Source organism: Perissodus microlepis, chromosome 16 (genome assembly GCF_051167445.1).
Source record: "Perissodus microlepis isolate ML-2025 ecotype Zambia chromosome 16, ASM5116744v1, whole genome shotgun sequence".
In the NCBI taxonomy this organism is placed as follows: domain Eukaryota; kingdom Metazoa; phylum Chordata; class Actinopteri; order Cichliformes; family Cichlidae; genus Perissodus; species Perissodus microlepis.
The window spans coordinates 9,106,727-9,129,767 of NC_140476.1; the positions used below are offsets into that span (position 1 = coordinate 9,106,727).

At 39.8% G+C, this 23,041-nt stretch overlaps 1 protein-coding gene across 1 annotated transcript; it reads left to right on the forward strand.

Moving 5' to 3' along the window:
- Positions 1-8,064: 8,064 nt before the first annotated feature.
- On the forward strand, positions 8,065-23,004 carry gtpbp8 (GTP binding protein 8). The gene is made up of 8 exons (XM_084908033.1): positions 8,065-8,196; positions 8,480-8,680; positions 9,490-9,643; positions 12,405-12,503; positions 14,641-14,771; positions 15,475-15,574; positions 17,469-17,587; positions 17,873-23,004. Exons 2-8 carry the CDS (start codon positions 8,511-8,513, stop codon positions 17,961-17,963), a joined length of 864 nt encoding a protein of 287 aa, XP_084764159.1. The 5' UTR covers positions 8,065-8,196; positions 8,480-8,510; the 3' UTR covers positions 17,964-23,004.
- The last annotated feature ends 37 nt before the right edge of the window (positions 23,005-23,041 follow it).

Genomic DNA, 23,041 nt, shown 5'->3' on the forward strand with positions numbered 1-23,041 from the left:
TTTTTATTGACTTAAGTATCCAGCAAATACCTACATTTAAAATCATGCAATGCCACAATAAAGGATTTGTTTTGATATGAAGCATCTTTTGAAAATGTGAAAATTAGCATTTAGCATATGGCTAAAACCAAAAACAGCCTCAGACCTAGTCGGTGGGTTTTAAAGATGAAAATACTGCTTCAACAGAAGCACGTTCCAGTAAAGGTAACATTAACCTAGCACATGACCATTCTTATTGTCTTTTTAGACTTGAAATTCAAACCCTGTTTTTGGTAATCAAAGAAAATTAGCCTTAACAACCTTTATCCTGGACTGCTAACTGGTGCAGCTACTGTATGCTAAGAGTTTAATCACAAAGGAATTACAAAATCACTGTGATTTTGTAGGATAATTAAATAATTTGCTTGAGTTTGGAGTGTTGAGGGGAGTACACTGCAAAATCTTCACATGGCGACTGGACTGAGCTACACCTCGTGCATCGGCACAAATACACTTGCTTTCCCCTTTCCTCTCATCTTCCTCCTGGCTCAGATTTTGAGAGGACAGCAGTGTGAAACTGACACAGCCATTATCTTGCTCTGTCTCAGCCCTCCCTCCTCTCCACTCTCCCATCTCTCACACAACAGGGAGGGGAGTCTCATACCCGAACAAAAGGACGGCAGCCGCTTTGTCTAAAGATTCTGCTTTAAGGTCACCGATTTGTTGTAAAGCCATGCAAATATTAGCATGAGCCATGGATTAGTGGATTGTCCGATTAAAGCTTTTTCAAGTTGTATATTTACATTTTTCATAATGAAACCCTTTAGTACCCATCCGCCCACCATTTACTTTGGAGCCAAAGTTGTGACTTTGACCTCCCGGAGGTGAAGATGCCATCAGTTTTAGTTATGTGGAAGCAGAGTCCTGGGTTTCATTATTTTTATGTTCAGCTACTCGTGTATTTGCCTGTGCGGGTCATCCATGTATCTTCCTTAGACAATTGCAGCCAAGTGGAAACCTTCCTGCCAGCACTCGTGTCACCTCCCAAGGCTCCGGTGTTATAACTCAGAGGAGCTTCTGCAGAGGGCCTTGCTTTACTGCATCACCTTCATTAACCACCGTGCTGGAAGCTTCCCTGTCATCCCTGGGTCGATGACTTGCCTCTCAACTCCGGCTTAGCTTCCCCCGAGTTTATTTTTCCACTTATCTGTGGTGAGGACGGAGGGAGGCAGAGACAGAGGCAGAGGAAGGGGAGATACTCGGGGCTTTGAATGCGTTTTTTTAATCTGTTATTCTCCTGTATTGGCACGGGCGTCTCCAGTGTGGGGATTAAGAATCCAGACAGAGTGATGGAGCTCGGCGCTGACCCCGAGGGCGACTGAGGAGTAGAGGAGGAGGAGGAGGAGAGGGGGAGAAACAAAATAAATCATCTCTGTGGAATGAAAGAGAGAAAGACTGAGACACAAAGAGGATTGTGGGTTTGTGAGTGTGTGACGGACAAAGACTGCAGAGAAGAAGCAATAGGGAGCAGAGAGAGAGAGAGTTAGCTGCTGGCAGTGGTAATGGTCTTGTTGAAGTGGGGAGCAGTCTAAATCCTGAAACATGACCTAATAAATCTGAAGGTTACCTCACAGCGCAGCTCTGTGGGAGGATCACACTTCATTTCCACACTGACAAATGCATCAGATGAATTAACAACAGTTCACAGTTTCTGGATCGAGGCCTATCAGCTCAATGCCATTTACCTCATCTCTCATTTCTTCCACTTTTCCCACGGCAGATAGATCGCTGCGTTGCTCCTGAAGGAACTGATGTCCTGTGGTTTTTAATTGGTCTCCTATGACTCTGTATATGACCCAGAAAAAGAAATACGGAGTCTGTGCTTGTTGTTTCAGGTGCTATTTATTGTTGGAGCATGCAAACACAAGTTAAACTCCATTTCCCCTTGACCTGAAACAGACTGTATCATCAACAAATTCTCTGGAATAAGCAGATTAGCTAAAATAAGCCAGAAATCTAAACAGGAGGTCAACTCTGAGGCAAAGACAAAGCCGTTATACAAATTTCAGGAGATTTTTAACTTTCAGAAAGATAGGTTTGACTCAAATCATCTAAAGAGGTTTTGGTAGCTGATATGAAATATAAAACCTAAAATGATCTAACCCTTAAATCACAGGTTTTGGGTATTTTGCTTTGTTTTGTTTTTTTACATACCATCATCTCATCTGTGCACCAAATAATGTAGGTACGGTACAAATAGATAGAATGAAATGCAAAATTAAGCCCAACAAACATGATTCTTGAGCATATCTTCATCCTGCCAGTCTTGACTTAAGAGCTGATCGATGCTCTTTTCAAAACTGGTTTGTAGAGGAGATCGGATAATGGCACACGCTGTCAGATGGTCAGTAGCCAATGTTTTCTTTCTAATTTTTTAGACACTCTGAGGAATTGAACAGCTCTTTTAACTGGGAAATTCCCCAGAAATATTTTAGTGTTAATGCCTAAAACACTCAGATTCACACATTTTTTGTTTCTGGAGTCACAGAGGTGATATTCATATTGTGGTCATGTCAGAAGTACAGAAGCTCCACCTACCTGCTGGTCTTTTCTTTTTTTTTTTCTTTTTTTTCTTTTTTTTCAAAATCAGCCAATTATAGGAAACCTGAACTAAAGGAGGACAAGCTAATAAAAGCTTGTTTCAGAGAGTGGATGAACTGAAGCCCTCTAATTCTAGTATAATCCGAGAATAAAAACAGGAAGTGAGCAAAATATGACATCTTTAAACTGATTAAAAAGGTTAAAGATTAAAAAGCAAAAAATTAAAGTCCTTCTGTCTGCTCAAGTTTAAATTGTCTTCATGTGAACACTAGGTGGTGCTATTTTTTCATCTGACACTTTTGCTTTTATGAAACACCATCTTATTTTCAGCAGTTAGGGTACATGCCGGTTACAGTATACATGAAAGCAGGCAGATTTAAACCCTCTGACCTCTGCTTTGAGTTTGAACTGAGCAGTGAAACTCATGTTGCTGAAAGAAGATGTTTGCATGCGTTCTGGATGTGCTTTTTATGTCTTCAGTTGCCAGTTTTAGTCGTCTAGATGTACAGATTATGCACAGACTCTAATTATTTAATGTAAATCCAGCCTGAACAGATATGCAGGCATCATCCCAAGGGAAAATATAAGAGTTGGAAGCAAAGAGCTCCTTTAAACATCAAATAATCTGAGTACTTCATCTGTATTGGGATTCTGGAAAGCCCACGGTCTCTTTACCCTTTAACATCCTCAGTGTTTTGTTTCCCTGGGTTTCCTTCCCGGGCTTTTTATTTGTCGTGATTGCTTCCTGGCTCAAGGTCATTTCTTCTTGCTCAGCCTCCTCTTCTCAACGTATCGATGCCAGGAGAGCCAAGGTTCTTGGCCGCTAAAGGAAAATCGATATCCCTGAGCGCTCGGAGCTTGTGCTCTAATATCCTCCGAGCGGCGCCTGCCAAAATGTTTATGCTGTGTTCATGGGAGATTTTCAGAGAGACACAGAGAGGAATAAGGAGTGACGAGACCGTATCACAGTAGCTCATGATTTACACTGTTCTCATTAAAGAGGTGCAGCTCCACTCAGTCTTAGCTCAAGTTTGTTGAGGAGGATAAATGTTACTGATCTGCAGGTTACAGGAGGGTGGATGACCTCGTTCTTTTGAGTGTTTATTTAACACAGACAAAGGGAGACATGAGCTTCCTCTCCTCCACGTGCTGACCGCTGGTGAATGGTCTGCCACAGGTGTGAGACCTGACAGCTCCCAGCTCTGCCAGATGGGCAACAGAGCAAACACAGGCCGTGTTAATCTCCAGTTGTCTTTTTGCCCTTGTGGCTGGTGGATGTGACTGTCAAGGGTGTTTGCATGAGGCGTATTGACGGTTTGACCTCCTGACTCGATAAACTCCTCTGTACTTCATCCTCTGGAGCAGACAAAAGCAAGGAATGATGGGCAGGGGCGAGCTTTGGTATTCTGGTGGCGCACGTCTCCATTGTGGCCCTGTCACATCGCTTTGGGAGGAGGCCAAAGGAAAGGTGGGGGGGGGGGGTTGACCTTTGCCTGGTTAACATGCAAATGAAGCATTTAATAGGCCTGAAAAGGTCATGGAGGTCGAGCTCTGTGATAATCGAGAAAGAGATTAAAGCGCCATCGGAGCAAATGTGTGGGTGTTTGTGGGTGGCTGAGCAGCGTTGCAGCTGGACTTCTTTCTTTGCTCTCCAATGTTAAATAGAAGCTATTCTGTGCATTTCCAGCTATTTATGTTTATTTTTTTTTTATTTTTGTTTTTGTATTTGTAACGAGATTAGCTTTGCATGATTCATGAATTACTGTAAACTTTTGGACATGTTAAATATGACAAATCACCACTGGAACATATTTTGCATAGATAGAAGCAGAATAGATCTGCTTTAAAGCGTAGACGTGGAGAGTAAGATTGTCAGATTGTTTCAGAAACTGCAGATTTTATCTATCCAAAAAAGAACAATTTAAATCGATTACAAGATGAAATCATACATTTACAATTAAATTCAGTGTAATTAATAACAAATTTTAAATGGAACGTAACAACAGTACAAATAAAAAAAAACATAAAAATACAATAAAAATGTTTTGTATGAAATATTAAACGATTAAATAATTTTTAAAAATAAAACACAAAAGAAAAAAATTTATAAAAATATGGAAAAATCAAGTGTATCAAGTGATAGTAGATAAAAATCAGTATTAATAAAATAAAGCTCTCTTGGACATAAATCAAACCGAACAAAAGGAACAGATGGAGACGCAAAGAGAATTAGTAACACAACGAGTGACGATGGCTTTTCTCAGGCTTGATGGTGTGGGTGTGCAGGTTGTTTGGGGACAATCAATTTTGTATGATATCTCTTTTTTTTTATTGATATGCACCCTGGGGAGGTAAATGCCATCATGGCTCGTGCTATAGATGTCTGCTTGGTGGAAGATTGATTGGTCTGGCATTTGATCCTGTGGCTCACAGTGTAGGATGGGGACACAGAGCCATGAGAGCACTCATGGCCACCCTGCTCACTTTTCCCCACCTCTGTGGTCCCTCTCATCCCTTTCCCATCATTTATCTCCCCCTATTTGTCTTGATTCCCAGAAAAAAGGCCTGGTTACATCTGCTTTTAAGATGATATTTAATATATTTTTAATTCCATACTTAAAGTCTGAATGAAACATGACTTTGTGATAGAAACTAATTGCACTCAAAATGTAAAAATACAAAGGATAGCTTGTTTCCAAGCACATCGATTAATCTTTGAATTTTTTTCTTTTAAGAATCCTTTTTGTAGCATCACATTAAGGTACAAAATTGTCACGAGAAGTTCAAGAAGGCTCTCTGTGAGGTACAAACCGCAAGGATGGACAGAGAGCCATGCTGACTTATCAAAATTAAGCAAAGGGACACCCACTAAATCAAAATTTTAAAAAAAAACCTTCCAGATGGTATATAAGCATTTAAATGAGCCTGCATTTGCCAGTTGTCTGATATGTGTCACTTCATAAATCACTAAACACACCGGACTGGGGTTGAGCTAAAGCAGTACAGGCTCATTGCAGTTATTCACCTTTGATGCTCCCTCTTATAGATTTTTTAGGGCGATTTGAGGTTAATGGTTCGAAGACTTCTACCTATGAGTCTCCCCTGCTGCAGATCCCTCTGTGAAATAATAAAATGATAATGTAAGGCAGAGAGGAGCTTTTAATTTGTAAACTGGGCTCCACTTCCTTCTCCGTGTGCCAGACACAGTAAAGGGAGAACCAACCAGTTCCATCTTCCACTTTGATCAGACACTTAATGCAGCTGGATTCCCAGCATATATTTTCTTAAATGGGAGGTAATGAAAAAGCTGCAGGTATTAGCACATAAAAGACTGAAGCACGGGGGGATGTGAGGGCTGTAAGCCGGTGACTGTGAATTAATGTGTTCAGTGAACATACTATGAATCATAAAAGCAGATGGAGCAGCAGGATGGATGTTTAACATATGTGGATGAGTGCTTTCAGCAGTCTGCGCTGCCACCGTGTGGCGAGCGAAGGTATAGATGAGAGCCCCAAAATGTGCCCAACGTTTCCTTCTTGAAATAAAAGTCTGCTTTACAAACCATCGGTCAAAGCTGGATGAATATGAGAGTATTACAGGAAGGAGGAGAACTGCTCTATTGCCACCATTTCCACATGAAAATCCATTTCCTTTCGGGAGTCTCAGAGGAGAAGAATGCTGTGGGGGGAGCGAGGCTGGAGTTGCTCTTATCACTGCCACCTCCTATAAGCAAATTTATAGAGACATTTCTCTGGCGTGCTCGGCCTAAACGTCAGATTTCTAATCCTGAGTAATCCTCAGTGAGAGGGTGAGGGAGGATGTATGAGACAGCTCGAGCTGTACCAGGAATGTTTCTGTGCATCAGCATGAGGAAATCTGAGCGAGGATTCACGCTCATAAATCACCTTTTAATAAGCAGAGTGACGTTAGAGCAGCACAGGGATGGAGATGGAATCATCAGACTCATTTCAGCGTTGCTCATTTAAACCACATGGAAAAATGTTTCATAACATGACATTTTCATGGGAAACAGGATGATGGGCAGCTTGATGGGCCAGCGTCTGTTCACAAATGTCTCAGTTACAGAAAACAGGGCTGGGATTACTCCCTCCTCCTTTTTCCTCGTGCAGGTTTTCTGAATGGGAGCTGGTATCATCAGCGGGATTTAGAGTGTAAACTGGGCTGTTACAGATCACAGCAGCATTTCAAAAGGAAACACAGATTATCATCATATGCTGTGCCAGTAATATGATGATAATAATTATAAAGTTTATCTGTGTAGCACTTATCAAAGCCAGTGATATAAAAAGCTGTACAAGGAACAGATAATACACAATAAACTGAAATCATGAACCAGGAACTACATTTTAATTTTTATGACAGGTTATGAAGGACATCCTGGAGTGAAAACTGAAAAACAGTGTGAAAATTAACCACAATAAAAATAAAAACTAGGCAAATTTAAATAAAGCAACATTTTATATAAATTCACTTTAACAGAACAAAATTCAAAACTGAACTGGGTTGAACAATAAATAAATAGACTAAAAGAATACAAAATAAAAATCATTGAATGATGGTAAAATTTCTAAAATTTGTTTGTCTTTAAGCTTCTTCAATCCAAACTAAGCTAAAATAAAATAATACACACACAAACAAGAACTACACACCAGAGACTGCTTTTTATCATCTGTTTCTATCTACTTCATCAGAACAGAATAGAATTGAAGGAGAAATAAAAATAACATTTGCAGAGATCTGGGGACCTTCTATAAACTTTGACTTTCTGTTAAATCCAAATATTTTACAGTCTTAATAATTTGTTCCTGTAAACCAAGAAGTGTTGGTTTACATATGTTTAGTATTAACAAAAATGGTTTTAGTTTCATGATGTTATACTAGGGTGACCATATTTTGATTTCCAAAAAAGAGGACACTTGGCCCAGTCATGAAGAACTTTAAAAATACTGTTTGCTTAAAGAAAATTTTACCATATTTAAACGATGCCTTCTCTGTGCAGTTAATGAATGGTGAAATAAAAAAATGTCATATAGGCTTTTACAAGTCAACAAGTGCAAAAAAATAGGACAGTTGCTCATCCTATTTTAGACTACATAAACAACCACCGAAATTAGATTTGCAATGATGGATGTGGGTCATGCGAGAAAAATAATTAGTGAATCCCTAACTAAAAATAAAATGAAATTAAAAAAAGAAGAAGAATTAAAAATATAGATTAAGCAGCCTACACAAAAAGTACAAACTTCAATGTATTACAACAAAGCGGCTGCATGAAGTGAAACATCTCATTCTGTGAGAAATAAAACAGAATAACAGGATCTTTAAAAAAAATGGTTGTTCGATTGTTTTGTTTTGTTGTTGATTGGGACTTTTAAAAAGTATATCGGTAAAGTTTCAATCGTTGGGGGAAATCGGAATTTTAAACTTGTGTCGCGGAACTGTTGTTGAGCTGTTTCATTCGGATGCATTTGACCGGTGCACGCAACATGGAGGACGGTGTGTAAACAGAAGCGATGGACGCGGCTTAAAGGTTCATTTTCAAAGCAACTCCGCTGCTCTCTGATCGCATGAAGCCGTGAAGGTGGAGGTCTTCGGGTAAGCAATATAAGGAAATGAATGGAGTCACTTTGGACGCTTTTATTCCCCCCGCCCCCCATTAAATATGATCAGAAAAGCTCGCAGAGAACAAGACAAGCCGCAGAATGTGCTCGGACGTTTTCTAATTTACTGTTTTATGAAACATGAAGAGTGAGTGACTGTGTTCCACAGTAAAACTACAGAAGTGGAAGCGGGGAGGTTTTTTATGCTGCTGTAGTTCAGGGGGGACTGCACCTGTGCGAAACTGTCAGGTGACCTCCGCGTGTGCGTCTCCTCTCAGGGTCTGACTGGTCTGAAATCAGCGGGGTAACATGCTTCCTGTCCGGCAGCTCCTGCGGCTCCGGCCTGGGGTTGCTGTCAGCTGTGCCACTGGGCAGAGGATCCATAAACTGGCCTCGGTGCAGAAGGTCACATCACTTACCCCAAAGAAGTTGCAAAGCTTGCTGTACCCCTTCAGCGAGCTGGAGGCTTACCTGGACAGGTGCGTAAAACAGGGCTGGTTCTTAGTCATCAGTAGAGGAGATTTTGTGAACGTGAGCTGGCATCATCGGCTGGAGTTGCACTGATAACTGTGAAAGATAACATCATCAAGTTTATTTGTACAGCACCCATTACAACCAGTCGCACAAAATGCTTCACAGAAACATGTAAGACACAAAAAAATTAAACATTACGACAAATAAAACAGAAATTATGCCACTGTTCTCACAACTAATTTAATTTAAAATGTTTAATTTAAAATGTTTATGTATGTCTAAGTTATGGAAAAATGTACGGATGAAACTATAAATCTGTGTGAAAGTTTTCATGAATCAAAATGAAAACAAAGACAATCAAGACAGCAATACATGTGAACTCACTTTAATTAAATAAAAATACCTGAATGTAAGACAATGATAAATAATAAAGCAATAAAAAGCACTCTGAGAGTGCAAGCCTCCAAAAATCGGAGGGTAACATGTCAGCTCTTTACTTTGATTACACAAACATAATGTACATGTAGGTAATAGATAATGGGTACAAGCCTGTAAATAACTGCACATGAATAACTTTATCTTATTATGTAATATTACACTGCAGCATATTTCTAACTAATGAGGCAGCTCATTGGTATCATTTTGACAGACTTCATTTTTATCAAGGTTTTTATTGTAAAAGATTTGGAGGAACTATTTTTACCGTTTAAAAAAAATATAAATGAGTTTGCCAGTGGCTTCTGTTTCAATCTGTAGCATGTAGCTGTTGATACAGACATTTTCTAATGAACTTGAACCATATTTGTATTTTCAGGTCTGTGGACCGGACACAGTTCCAGCTTTTTGATCCCACTTTGGAGGACATGATTGAGGCAGAGAAGCTCTTCCACTCTTCACCGTCTCATAAGATCGATTACTATATCTCTGCAGAAAGGATGGAGCACGCACCCGATCTCAAACAGCCAGAGGTCAGAGGACAGCATTGCTCAAAACATTGTACATAAATCATGGACGTAACTTCTTGTGTTGGGAGTGCCGTAAACATGCATTCTTTCTAATGGCCAGTAGGAGGCAACTCCTCAGCTTTTAAAAAGAAGGCCATGAGAGAATAAGCCTACTCACTGAATCTGTGACCTCATAAAACACTTTTCTGATGAGACCGTGGTCTTAGTTGCTAGTCACCTCCATATCTTATATACAGTCTATGGCCTATATCTATATCTATCTACAAAGTTGTATAATGCCAATCTGTGTCTGTGAAGGTTCTCAGTCATCCAGGTCATCGTAGTCTAAGGAGCTTGGAAAGAAAAGCGTCTGGACTTCTTTGAGTTGCTTGAAGACGTTTCACCTCTCATCCGAGAAGCTTCTTCAGTTCTAAGGGTCAATGGTGGGGAGTCCCAGATTTAAACCCAGTGGGAGTTTCCCCCCAAAGAGGGACAAAGGACCCCCTGATGATCCTCTACCTAATGACATGAACCAAGGTGTGAAAGCGGGTGTGGGTCCCAGCATCAGTCTCAGCCAGGGTTTCGGGTGAGCTCATTGTGAAACCTGACCCCACCTTATCATGCGAATTCCTGAGGTCAGATGGCCCAGGATGTGAGTGGGCGTTAAGGCGTCTGGGAAGGGATCTCAAAACTGGATTATAGATTGCAGACAGTTGGTATCGTAAACCACCGCCTCTGTTCAAAGATGGTCGCTCACAGTGGACATAGATGGCTTCTTTCACTCCTCTTTCAAACCATCTGTCCTCTCTGTCCAAAATGTGAACGTTGGCATCCTCGAAAGAGTGACCTTTGTCCTTTAGATGCAGATGAACTGCTGAGTCTTGTCCTGTGGAGGTGGCTCTGCTATGTTGTGCCATGCACTTGTGAAGTGGCTGTTTGGTCTCTCCGATGTAGAGGTCTGGGCATTCCTCGCTGCACTGTACAGCGTACACCACATTGTTAAGTTTGTGTTTAGGAGTTTTGTCTTTCGGGTGAACCAGTTTCTGTCTGAGTGTGTTGCTGGGTCTTCAGACCTAAACACAAACTTAACAACGTGGTGTTTCTGTCTGAGTGTGTTGCTAGGTCTTCCCACCATTGACCCTTAGAACTGAAGAAGCTTCTCGGATGAGAGGTGAAAACGTCTTCAAGCAACTCAAAGAAGTCCAGACGCTTTTCTTTCCAAGCTCCTTAGGCAATGCCAATCTGTATATGTTACCATTGCCACAGTGAGACAGACAAGCTCAAAATCCATATCTTGATACTATCATGATACACTAACTTTCACAGTCGCTCAGCTGACTCTTAACTGCTAAATAGAGTCTCTGAACTGGACCTCTGGACCACATTTGTGCTCTTGGAGCCTTTTGGAGCATTTTAATTCCATAGTTCTGACCAAAAATATGGGTGTTGTGCACTTCATTTCACTAACAGACCATCCAAAAAGTCTGAGCTCCAGTTTTGGTGAGTGATTTTGTTTAGATATTACTGAACACTAATTAGCAGGTATCTGTGGATGCAGCATTAGCTGAAAACATAGTATTTGTTCCTCTTGTCTAAATATGACGCCACAGAAACAAGATATTGAGGACTGCAGTGCTGAGATCAACGGGAGTTCACAAATCAATCAGTGATGCCAGTTTAGCTGCGTCCATCATGAATTTCTTTAGCCTGTCATTAATAGTTAATGTAAGGTGATAATTACCCAACAGTACATTGCAGGTTTGTTTAATAGGTAAATACTTGATCAAAGTGGATTACAAAGGGAAGGGTTACGCATATTTCTGTTTGTTCTTAATGATATATTTAATGATAAAAGTGGGCTTTTTCCCCCCATGCATTTGTCATGACAACATGTCTTCTTTCAAACATGTTGATGCTTTGACTATAATTTTCCACTTCTTGTCACTACAATATAATTGTTTCCTTTCTGGTTTATAAATGGCTTTTTTCTACTCTTACTGGGCACTCAAAGCACTTTCACAAAGTAAACCACATTTACTGGACAAAGCCTCTTTACTAACAGAGTGAGGGTAGCAACATTTCTTGCTGGAAAAGGTTTGAGGTGGAAATTTTGCCTCAAAGTGACAATGAAATCAGCTCAGAAGATGAGTCGGGTTGGATTACTCCTCCTTGCAGAAAAGTGACTCAAAACCATAACTGAATGATAAAGTAAATGTTGTAGGTATGAGGAGCACAAACAACCATTTAAAAAAGGATTCTTGTGTAAAATATGATCACTTTACTCAGTTATTTCAGTGGTCATTTGAGGTTTAACACAAAACACTTGTGCAGAATAATTTCCCTGACTCTGGGTCAGGTAGGATGGCTGTGTAGAAAGCAGCTGGTAAAGAAAGAGAATGTGGACTTTAAGTAGCTCATTCGCCCCTCCTCAACCCTAAATGGATGAAAAATGTAACCTAATGTCTCTTCATCCTCATGAATAATGAAGCAGAACTGAACATGGCTAATAAATCATCAGATTTATAACCTCATGGAGAAGAACGTTAAGCTCTGGCAGCGAGTGTTAACAGGACTGAGAGGTTCCGTTACCACTCGGCCTTCTCCAGAAGGCGAAGCGTTCAAAGCTCGATGACAGTGTCCACCTGGCAGGTGTGCCACGTGGCTAAATGGCGCTAAAAGCGATATGGTGGCAACTGGAGCAGGAAAAAGATTCCAGGATAAAACTCACAGAACTGTAAATTACAGCACACAAATCTGCAGCTGACTTCCTGTTGGTGTTTTCCAGGTGTGTTTTATCGGCAGGAGCAACGTGGGCAAGTCGTCTCTCATCAAAGCTCTGTTTTCTCTCACCCCTGAGGTGGAAGTCCGAGTCTCTAAAACTCCAGTGAGTAACTCGTCACTCCAGCTCCACACACTGTTTCCCTTTAAAGTGGTGAACAAACACAAACCTCAGTTATTTATTTTATAAAAGCTGTATTTCTTTTATAAAATTCTGTATTTACATTCACACCTGATTGTTGCTGATTTTCTGTTGTTCTTTGGCCGCTCTGGCTGTGAAAATGACTTAAAATGATCTGCTCTATACTATTAGATGGCTTTTTTTAAATACTCTTAAAATTATGACCTTTTTTGGAAGTGGGAACTTCAAATTACACTTTGCTTATTCAGTTTCTTTCTTACGGCGAGGGAGGAGATGTAAGAATTTCTGACCAACTCACTTAAACACAGACGAGGGTTAGCTTGCAGAAAATTTTTTTCTAAAAATAACATGTTTTTATACCTGCATCTAAGAAATGGAGCAAATCCTGGGAACTACTTCAGGTGGTACACATGAGCATGCCTCACTCAGTTTCACGCCTATTTAAGCTGCAAATTTCCCATCATTCCCTCTGCCGTGACATAACGGGAGGTGATGAGTTTGGACCTTGGACAGGAAACTCTAATCTGCCTCTATTATAAATCAGTCATCTCAAACATTAGTTATCTTACTGAAAATGTATTAAAAAGATACTGATGTACTTTCAGTACCCTGCTATCATCAAAAATACTTCTCAGTTTGACAAAACTGAGCATAAAAGTTAAAAACATAAATTTTGCACTATAGAAAGTGTTGGTAATATGATGTGCACATTTTAATTGAATTTGTGTTGGTGTGGGGACCATTCAGTGTGTGTTCTGTAAATGTGTTACATGTAGAAAATAATAAAAGTCACTGTTTTACAAAGAGATTGGCTCAGAAGATGCACATTTGCCACAGGGATAAAAATAAGATAGAAACTGGCAGATAGAAACTTCACAATAAGAAGGCCCTGAGTTCATTTCCACCATCATGGTCTTTTTTTTTTTTTTTGTGGAGTTTGCATGTTCTCCCTGTGTTTGTGTTGGTTCTTTCCAGGTATTCCCGCTTCCTCCCACAGTCCAAAGACATGCAGTTAGTGAGCATTGGTTAATTGGTAACTCTAAACTTCCCATAGGTATGAATGTTAGTGTAAAGGGTTGTCTGTCTCTATGTGTTAAGCCCTGCAACAGACTGGCGATCTGTTTAGGGTGTATCTAAAGCTGGGCATACACTGTGTGATTTTTTTTTTTTTTCTTTTTGTCGTCAGTCGCGTTATTCAGCTCCTGCCTAAACTGTACAATTGAATCGCAAGGGTTAGAAGTTCGTAGGGCACGATGCAGGGTCTCACACTATACGGCCTGATGCTGTGATGCGACCTGAGTGCTCAAACTGTGCGTCCATAAAATGAAGCTTATCATACAAAATCTGTCTCTCGCTCTGCCCCTCTCTGTCTTTCACTCACACAGACACACACACCACCACCATCAACTTTGCTATATTGCTAATGAAAAACATTGACCAGGCAGCTGCAATCGAGCAGCAATGTCCATACAACAGTTTTCACGGTTGTTTTGATCGTGATAATTTTGTGAAGCCACATCGAAAATCCTCAGATGAGTTTGCCAAAGTTCTACAAGTTCGCTTGTACCCAGATCACACACTGCACTGACATGCTACTCCATCTTTTCACTTCCATTTCTGTGTTTGCGTGCTGTGAGGCTGCGTTGACACCCTCACAATGGGCGACAGGATTTCAAACAGGTTCAATTTTCTTGCGACCATACGATCGATAATCGGGAGCTGGTCCTGAGTTGTTAATTGCATCTCGTTATGAGGGTTACAAACAATCAGCAAGAATCAGGATTTTTTTCTGGTTATTTAAAACTTATCTGAAAATCAAAGTAAGAGTGGGAAAAATAACTAGACCAAAAAAAATCTCAATGGTTTTAATTTTACACATAATCAGCCTGGTTATAGAGGCTAGGATGTCTACATGTTTGCATGTTTTACCCATCTGGAACTTCTTACATGCTCCTCCTTGTGATAAATAAAAAGACTCAAACTAATAAAAACTAAACATTGTAATTTAATGTTAAAAAGTTGAAAAACACTCACTGATGCTGCAATGATTGAGTTCATCAATATCTGGACATCATAAACTTTGCCTGTGTCTTACCTTCAGGGTCACACAAAGAAGATGAACTTCTTCAGAGTGGGCAAAGCCTTCACCATCGTGGACATGCCAGGGTATGGACACAAGGCACCCAGAGATTTTGTGGATATGGTAGAGCCTTACCTCTACACACGGAAAAAGTAAGTGATGAAGAGCTGATGAAAGACTTGTTTGTGTTGTTTATTCATGATGTCTATGATGGAGCAATACTGAGGATTTCCTCTGACAGTTAGCCAAAGAAATCATGCTATGAAACTATCCTGAGGGGTTGAGGTAAGTAAGGAAAAGTTGTTTATTGCAGTGAAAAATCAGCCTGCTAATTATGAATGAATTTATTCCCAGTTTGGCTAATGCTGTCTGCTAATATAAGCCTGTTTACTTTGCCTTGTAGTGATTGGTCATTGCTGTTGTGATGTTTTTGCCAACAAAGACATGTTCACAAAAATCAACGCTTTTCTTTCCAAGCTCTTTAGAGTACTATGACCTGGATGACTGAGAACTTTCACAGACAATATATACAAAACTTAAAAGGTGGTTGACCACCAACATTTTAAAAAGGAAAATGTTTAACATTAGTAGTCTTAAGCTTTTAAATGCAGTCTCTTATATTAATTTGATCCTTCCCGCTTATTTAGGAGTTCCTAATGAGTATAAACTAACACTGAAAGTAACAAAAACTAAATGGATGTTCACCAGGTCTCAGGTGACACATCTAGGTTTGCGGTGAGCTTAAATGTCACTCAGCGTTTGTGCTCCTGTCTTTCTGATGGTGAGCGACCGTGTCTTCCTGGTGCGAACCTGGTGTTCACTAAAAAAAACCTTGTGTAACATGTCTTCTTTCAGCCTCGTGAGGACGTTCCTGTTGGTCGATGGAAGCGTCGGTCTGCAGAAGGCTGACCTGATTGCCTTGGAGATGTGTGAGGAGACCGGATGTCCGTATGTGGTAGGACTCTGGCTTAATTTCAGTTTTGTAATCATCAGGATGATTTGGTGCGAAAAAAGGTTTTAAGATCTTGCGGTTTGTAGAACAAGTGAAGCCTGGTTAGTTGATTGAAAGTAACTAAATTTAATCAGCTTTCATGTGGAATATTTTGTGGAATTAGGGTCTCTTTGGGTTTGCGCTCTTTGGTGGAGTTGTTGAGCACTAACCAATCAATCAGCTTTATTCGCCACATGCAGGTTGCCCTGCAGTGGAATGGACCCGCCCCCGATCTTACACACACAACACAGACATCACATGGGGATACAGGTCGGAGATCGGTAACATTACAGAAAACCACTGAAATGTACACTACAATGGGAAAGTACAAGAGGGAAAAAAGAGACCTCTACTCATGCTGGGCTCCTATGGGAGGACAGCATGAGAACAGGAAACAAAAAACTCCTCTGCACAGAAAGCACATTGGTTGAGCAAACACAGCAGCCATCCTGCCACTGCGCCGCCACTCCAGCGCGGGTCCAGACCCGCCGTGTTCTCCAGGAGGAAACAAGCATCGAAGTGCCTCCCCCTCCGCCTTACATGTGGCTCATTCTTCTTCTCAGTCCTTCATCATTATGTCCACACTGAATTAATGCTGAACGTTCCCACTCAGCTATTTAAAAACTGGACGTTAAAATGAAGCAGCCCCGCTCGCTGCTCACTCTGCGGTCAATTATTCATGCTCTGAGCTGATTAAACACTGCAACACATTAAGGCTGTGACAGCACAGTCGAAGACAGTTTCAAACTTAAAACTGATATTTCTGTGAAGTTGAAAAAGAAATGGGGAGTGTACACACTTTAAATATGATTACATGGAAGTAGTGGTTGCAAATGATCGGATTCTTTTAATGATTTACAAGGCAAAGGACTGAGACTTGTCAGTGAAGTTTATTGCGTGTCACATGGTAGTAGGTGGCAGGAGGTCTACATTCTCTTGCCGATAGATTTTCTTTACAGCTTTTACAGTCAAGGCTGCACCCATTTTAGACTCACCGGGTTCCTCGTTCATTTCTTTGAACTGCAGGAGAACAACAACAAAGTGAATCCTTTAAAATGCTGATCAGGGAGTGCAGTGTTTTTAAGAGGCCACCAGGTGTCAGAGCTAGTCTGCTGTGTTAGTTCAAGATGATAGAAGGAAGCATAAAGTGAAAGAGATCCTAGCTAAGGGAGGGTCCATGTAAGGTACCAGTATTTATATAGTGCTTTTCCAGTCTTACTGGGCACTCAATACAGTTAGAATAAAAAACTATTCTAACCGTGCTTTCGTGCCATTCCCAGCACTTTCATTTGCCACTTTAAAAGTGCCTGTTAACCTAACGTGCATGCATTTGGCCTGTGTGAGGGTGTCTACATCCAAAGAAAAAAACCACAGGGACATTGGTCAGACTTCACTCAGAGACCACAACCTGGATTTTAACCCAGGATCCTCTGGTTGAGAGGTGACAGTGCTAACAGTTCTGCACTAGCTTAAAGTTATCAGTGGATCAGGATCATCTGATTCATAACTTATTTATAACCTTGATCACAAAGAAAAGTTTGAAGCCTAATCTTAAAAGAAGAGAAATTAGAGAGTGTTTCTGTGTCCTGAATCCAAACTGGGAGCTGGTTCCACAGCAGAGGGCCTTGTCTCCCATTCTAGTTTTAGAAACTATGTAAGTCAAGTAAGCCGACAGACTGAGATAAGTGGAATAATATGGCACAATTAAGTATTTAGAATATGATGGAGCTGGATTCTTCACAACTCTTAGCCCCGTTAGTATTCTTCTTGCAGTTTTGGATTTACTGAAGGCTTTTTGGGGGAGCCACGGGGACATCCTGTCTGTGCGCTTTTCTGAGGGTTGTACTTCATTGTTCAGATGGTGGTGACAAAGATCGACAAATGTGGGAGTGGCACTCTGCTGACAAATTTGCTGAACCTTCAGGATGTGGTGAAGACAGAGACGACGAGCTGCTTCCCTCAACCGTTTCTTATTAGGTAACTGTCTCACTTCCTCTCACAGACCAAGACTCACACAGTGAGTTTCTTAGTGATGAAAAAATATAAACAGAGCCCTCAATGAGTCTTCTTCCTTTGAAGCTTGAGTGATACTTCCTGGATTTCTATTGTTACATTAAACCTGACTCTGACACATATGTTTTCATTAATTATTGTTTTTGTTCAAACTCAGTGCCTGAAAGCTGATAGTTTTACACTATAACAATACTTCACAGCATAATAAAATGTCTATATTTCTCCCTTTTTGTGTTCTTTGTGAAACAGCTCACTCCAGTTTGGGGGGATTTACCTGCTGAGATGCTTCATCGCTCATGTAACAGGCAGCATCAGGATAAAGGAGACGTCACAGAGCTGAAAAGAGGCCGACTCGGTCTCACTGAGAAGGGCAAACGGGCTTCTCTGCTACATTTCTTTAAAAAAAAACACAACAACAACAACAACAACAACAACAACAACAACAACAAAACCTGATGAGATGATGACAATTATTTCCATGGTTATGAAAACCAACTTCACATCATCTAACCAAGTCAGGAACACTATTTAGGAGGTAGTAGGATCACTGTCAAGTTTCCTTCATGATTGCTGTAAACTCTGTTTATTTCTAATGTACAAACCACTGGTTACACTCAATAATGGGAAGGAGAATTTACTGAAAATTTACTGAGGATATCGCTAGTACTTATGTAGTTATTAGGGCTGAAAAATGCTAAAAACAATAATTAAAAAACAAATTTGCACCCACGCCTACTGAGGGTCTGCGTCTCAGAAAATGATCATAGTATAAGGGTAATATTTTGCATGGCCTCATTAAATATACTGAAGCTGTATGCGGAATATCAGAATTCTCAGGGTCAGATTGGAGGCGATTATTTTTTGATGAAATTATTATTATTATTTTTTTACATTTATTCTTACATGATGCTGCCAGATGTCTCATTACAATCCCACTTCTCTGTACTGCAAGTGTTTTTATTCAGTTTGTTTTTAAAAATTGTGTTTTGTCTTATCCAGAGAGTGTTGTCTAATGAGGTTGGCATGTAGACGGATACAAAGGGCGAATGTTTGACGGTGGGTCTTAGAGTTTCCATGCTGCACCTTGAATGGGCTTTTGCATGGGAAGGCTTTGGGTTGCGTAAGAAAAGATGACCGTTTTGGTTAAATATTGAGTGAACGCCATGTCACAGTTGACTTTCCAGTATACAACTATGACTAAGACAATGTCATAACTATAACCAACAATTGTGAAATACTTCTACATACACAATGTTAATGTCAGGAATTCACTGGTAATTCAAACATAATAAAAAAGGAACCTTATATAACGAGTTGAATGCATTATAATGAATTATATCCTTCACAGAACTTGGCTAAACTTTAATATAGCAAGTAAGTGATTATACAACACCATAAAACAGTGAGACTGGCAGCCATTAAGATAATCCTGGATGTAAAAATTTTAAAGGTTTTCCAGTTTAAGCATAGGCCTAACCTCAGGCCTGTTTTTTCTGTTGATTAAAAAAATAAAAACCTCTTAACTAAAAATAAAAATCTACATGGTTGAAAAAAGAAAACTCATGATGCCTTGATCTCTGTTATACCCTCTTACATTTACCTTTATTTTACCAGAATGTTCCACTGAGATTGAAATCTCTTTTACAAGGCTTGGCAGCTTTGCAAATTTAGATCGTTGGGGTTTAAAATGTCTAAATTTATCGCTGTGTTTCTATTCCTGAAGGTTTTTATCTGTTCCTACTTTTACTCTGACACGGTGAAAAAAGGTGCAAGAACAGACCAATAACTGTTGAACATGTGAATAAAATTTGTTATATTGTTAAAAAAAATCTAAAAGAATCAAACCTTCTCTCCTAATATCACCCAGTTGGTTGTGTTCATCTGGACGTAGCATTTTCAGTGGGAGAAACACCGCCTCTCTGTGGCTTTCAAACCCCAAAACATGTTGCGTCAGAAATTGGCCCACCCCAAGGATCCGGTCCCCTGGCACACACAGAATAATATAGTGTGCACTGTTAAGTGCCAGGAGGCTTGCCATGATTTATACATTAGGGAAACCAAACAACCTCTGGCTAAACGGATAGCACAACACATCAGGGCAGGTCTCTGCAGTCTATTTACACCTATAGGCCAGTAGCCACTTTTTCAATGATGAGGATGTACACATCCTGGACAGGGAGGAACGCTGGTTTGAGCAATATCTAAAGAATTGGGGAATGGCTGCAATCACAGCATTGTAAGATGGTAAAAGATGTACCATTAGGCCCCCTCCTTAATTCAGAGATGGTCTTTTCCCTTTTCATGTAAATGGTGCTAAAATCCATTTATCATTGGCCATTGACCAAAGGTTGTTGATCAATGGTCATGTCAGTTTGCATATTAATGATCAAGAAAGTGACCTCACAGTCCATTATTTATGAAATCTGCAGTCTGCTGAGACATCACCTGGATGAGTAACAAAACGTTTCCTCCACTGAAAACACTACGGCCACATGAACAGAATCAACTTTTTGGAAATTCCTTATCTGGATGACTGAGACAACAACAAAATACTTTTGACTGGGAGGTTGAAGATGGCACAACATGGTACAAATCCGTAAATCCATAAACTTTTCACAGGAACTACTATGCAAAAGATCGGGGCCATAAACTCAACGCAAACTCAACATCTGTTGAGTTAGTTGGCTTCTCCCCAAGCGAGATGAATTCTTATCGCTCTTTTTTTTTTAACAGTAGAGCAGTAACTACGGTGTGAATCCTATCAGATTAGATTGTTATCTGCAGACAGATTTGTGGAGATATGACCCAACAAGCCTTCACACGCTCGTTCACATCAGGAGAGAAGCCATACTTAAAGTTTACTGCAGTCAGAATGAAGGACAAGTCAGATTGAGCACAAAAGATAACAGCTGACCAAGATAAAGACTGATAAGACGCCCTCTGAAGACAAACTGTTTTACACTGCAGTGGATGACTATGATCCCCTTTCTCATAGCTGATCTGCACACATACCTTTACACTTTATGAGCCGTGAAAAGGTAGTACGGCTAAAAAGCAGAAGAGATATTATGTATATTTACATACGCCCACTTTATACAAAAACTGATATTCAGCAACATCATTACTCAACTATATGTTACAGTTTATTAAAACACTGGTGCGATCAAAAAAATCCTCCCTCACATGGTAACTTTTGGGCATGTTTAGTGATTTATTGTAAGTGTTCTTTTTTCACAGAGGAATGATTGCACGGCATACATGTTTAATTAACTGAAAAAGTTAGTTTGAATTTAATTTAGGTTTTACCTAATCCACACAGGCTCAAAATTATACATACATGTTTGAATATATACATATGCGATATAATATATAGATATGTATTTTATTAGGTTGTGTTGAAATTTATACAGTGTCTTTTACCTTGGCAAGGCCAAGATCTATTAAATTTTTGTTAGTAATAGGCAAACCTTTTTTTTTCCACCAGTTACATTTACAGTTTGAGCTTCCAAAGAAATGATTAAAGATTTAAATCTTTCAGCTGCTGATGTGATCTTGTCATTTGGAAAACTGAAGCATAGATTAAGAGAGACGTTTTGTAAAAGCTCATCAACATAACTCTCTCACTAGATCCTGACAAAAAGTTGCTGAAGAAGTGATTACAAAGAGCTGTTTAAGAATGGGTATCATATCAGACTACATAATCTGTTTTCATTAAAAAGCGGATATTAGAAACTACAACTGGCCAACATAAAACAGATTTATTTGACAGTACTCACTAAATTGACCAATACTCAGAACAATGGAGAAGTCCAAGGCACTCAATGATGGTCTAAGAATGAAAATTGAGATGAGATTGTTAGTAAGGTCTCTTGGAGCCATTCCTAGACAACTGATCATCATTTAAAAAAAAATAAAATAAAATGTAACTACAAGTTATATCAGACACTGCTTTGTTTTAATTATCAGTGTTTGCTTTGACAACTCCCAAAAAGTTTATTCTACTCTGGACGTACTGTTTTCAATGGGAGAAATGTTTCGTCGCTAATCCAAGTGACTCTTTCAGTCTCAGCTGAATGCAGGTTTCCCCAAAATTATAAACAGTACGTTTGAATAATGACTGAACCCGCTGACAAATAATAGGCTGTGAGGCCAGTTTATCTCTATCAAGAAAAGGATAAATTAGGTTTTGATTTCATTTGTTTGTTTGTTTCTCTCACTGAAAATTCTACGTCCAGATGAACAGATTAAACCTTTTGTGATTTCCTTACCTGGATGATTGAGCATGCATGGAAACTTTGAAAACTGTTTACTCAGTTTTAATTTATGTGGTATTTTCCAGGGAGTCTCATAAAAATGTAACACATCAATAACTCCTTTAAAAACAATGGCTAACCGAAGTAAAGGTTTCATGCGTCATTGTATTTTTAATGACTTTAGTCATTAAACTCATTAAACTAAAGTGCCACCTGGAGCTTCACTTTTTGAACGACAGTACAATGACACAAGTCACTGGGTTCACCAGAGCATGCTGGTGATTTTGTACTCAGGTTTTTATCCACCTTATGAGCCCACCACTACAGAACATAATTTATCCATTGATCATTACCGCCATTTACTAGTACATACTGATGCTGCAGTACTGTTTGCCTGTTCATGCTATTATCTGTGAAATGAAAATTATACCATACTATAAGCGTCTGGACTTTGTTAAGTTTCTTATATCATGTATTGATGTATTGCCGAGGTCCACTATGGGCAACTGTTGTGGAGAAATGGTTTTCAGGTTCAGTGAGATTCCTGTCTGAAAAGGTCTTCACCCATTTTTCCTGACCGTCATTGGTTGTGAAGTCTTCCTGTTCTTGTCTGTATTGTGTCGATTTTGACTATGAAGTACAAGTTTTCGTATGCATCCATCGGAGCATGAATGTGTGTGAATGTTAGCTATGAAGCACTTACAAAAGTGTGCTTGTGTGAATGGGTGAATGCACAAGTTGTGTAAAGCGCTTTGAGTGCTCAGATGAGTAGAAAAGCGCTATATAAGAACCAGTTCATTTACCATGAATGAAGCTAGGACAGCCACTGATGTTTCTTCATTAGTGACAGTTTTCTTGCGTCGACATTTTGGCAGTTTTAATTTATGTGTTAGCATTTATGTGTTTTACAGTTAGCAAGCAGTTTGCTAACTGTAGCATGGGAGATGGGGGGTCTCGTAGGGTGTCTTGCATTGAAATCTGCTGCAATGACCCGGTTACTGCGTTCACCAGATATCAACACAATTTTGATCCGCTCCTCACGTGTTAACCTCTTCGACATGTCAATGGCTGTGAACAAAGAGAAACTTGTAAATAACTCATGAAAGAATAAAGTTACGTTGAAACCAAGCACACCATTGTTTTTCTTGTGACATTACCAATAAGT

Coding starts and splice junctions, on each gene's coding strand:
- gtpbp8 (XM_084908033.1), top strand. CDS start 8,511: ATGCTTCCTGTCCGGCAGCTCCTGCGGCTCCGGCCTGGGGTTGCTGTC. Junction 8,681..9,489: donor CTGGAGGCTTACCTGGACAG/GTGCGTAAAACA, acceptor TTGTATTTTCAG/GTCTGTGGACCGGACACAGT. Junction 17,588..17,872: donor CCTCAACCGTTTCTTATTAG/GTAACTGTCTCA, acceptor TTTGTGAAACAG/CTCACTCCAGTTTGGGGGGA.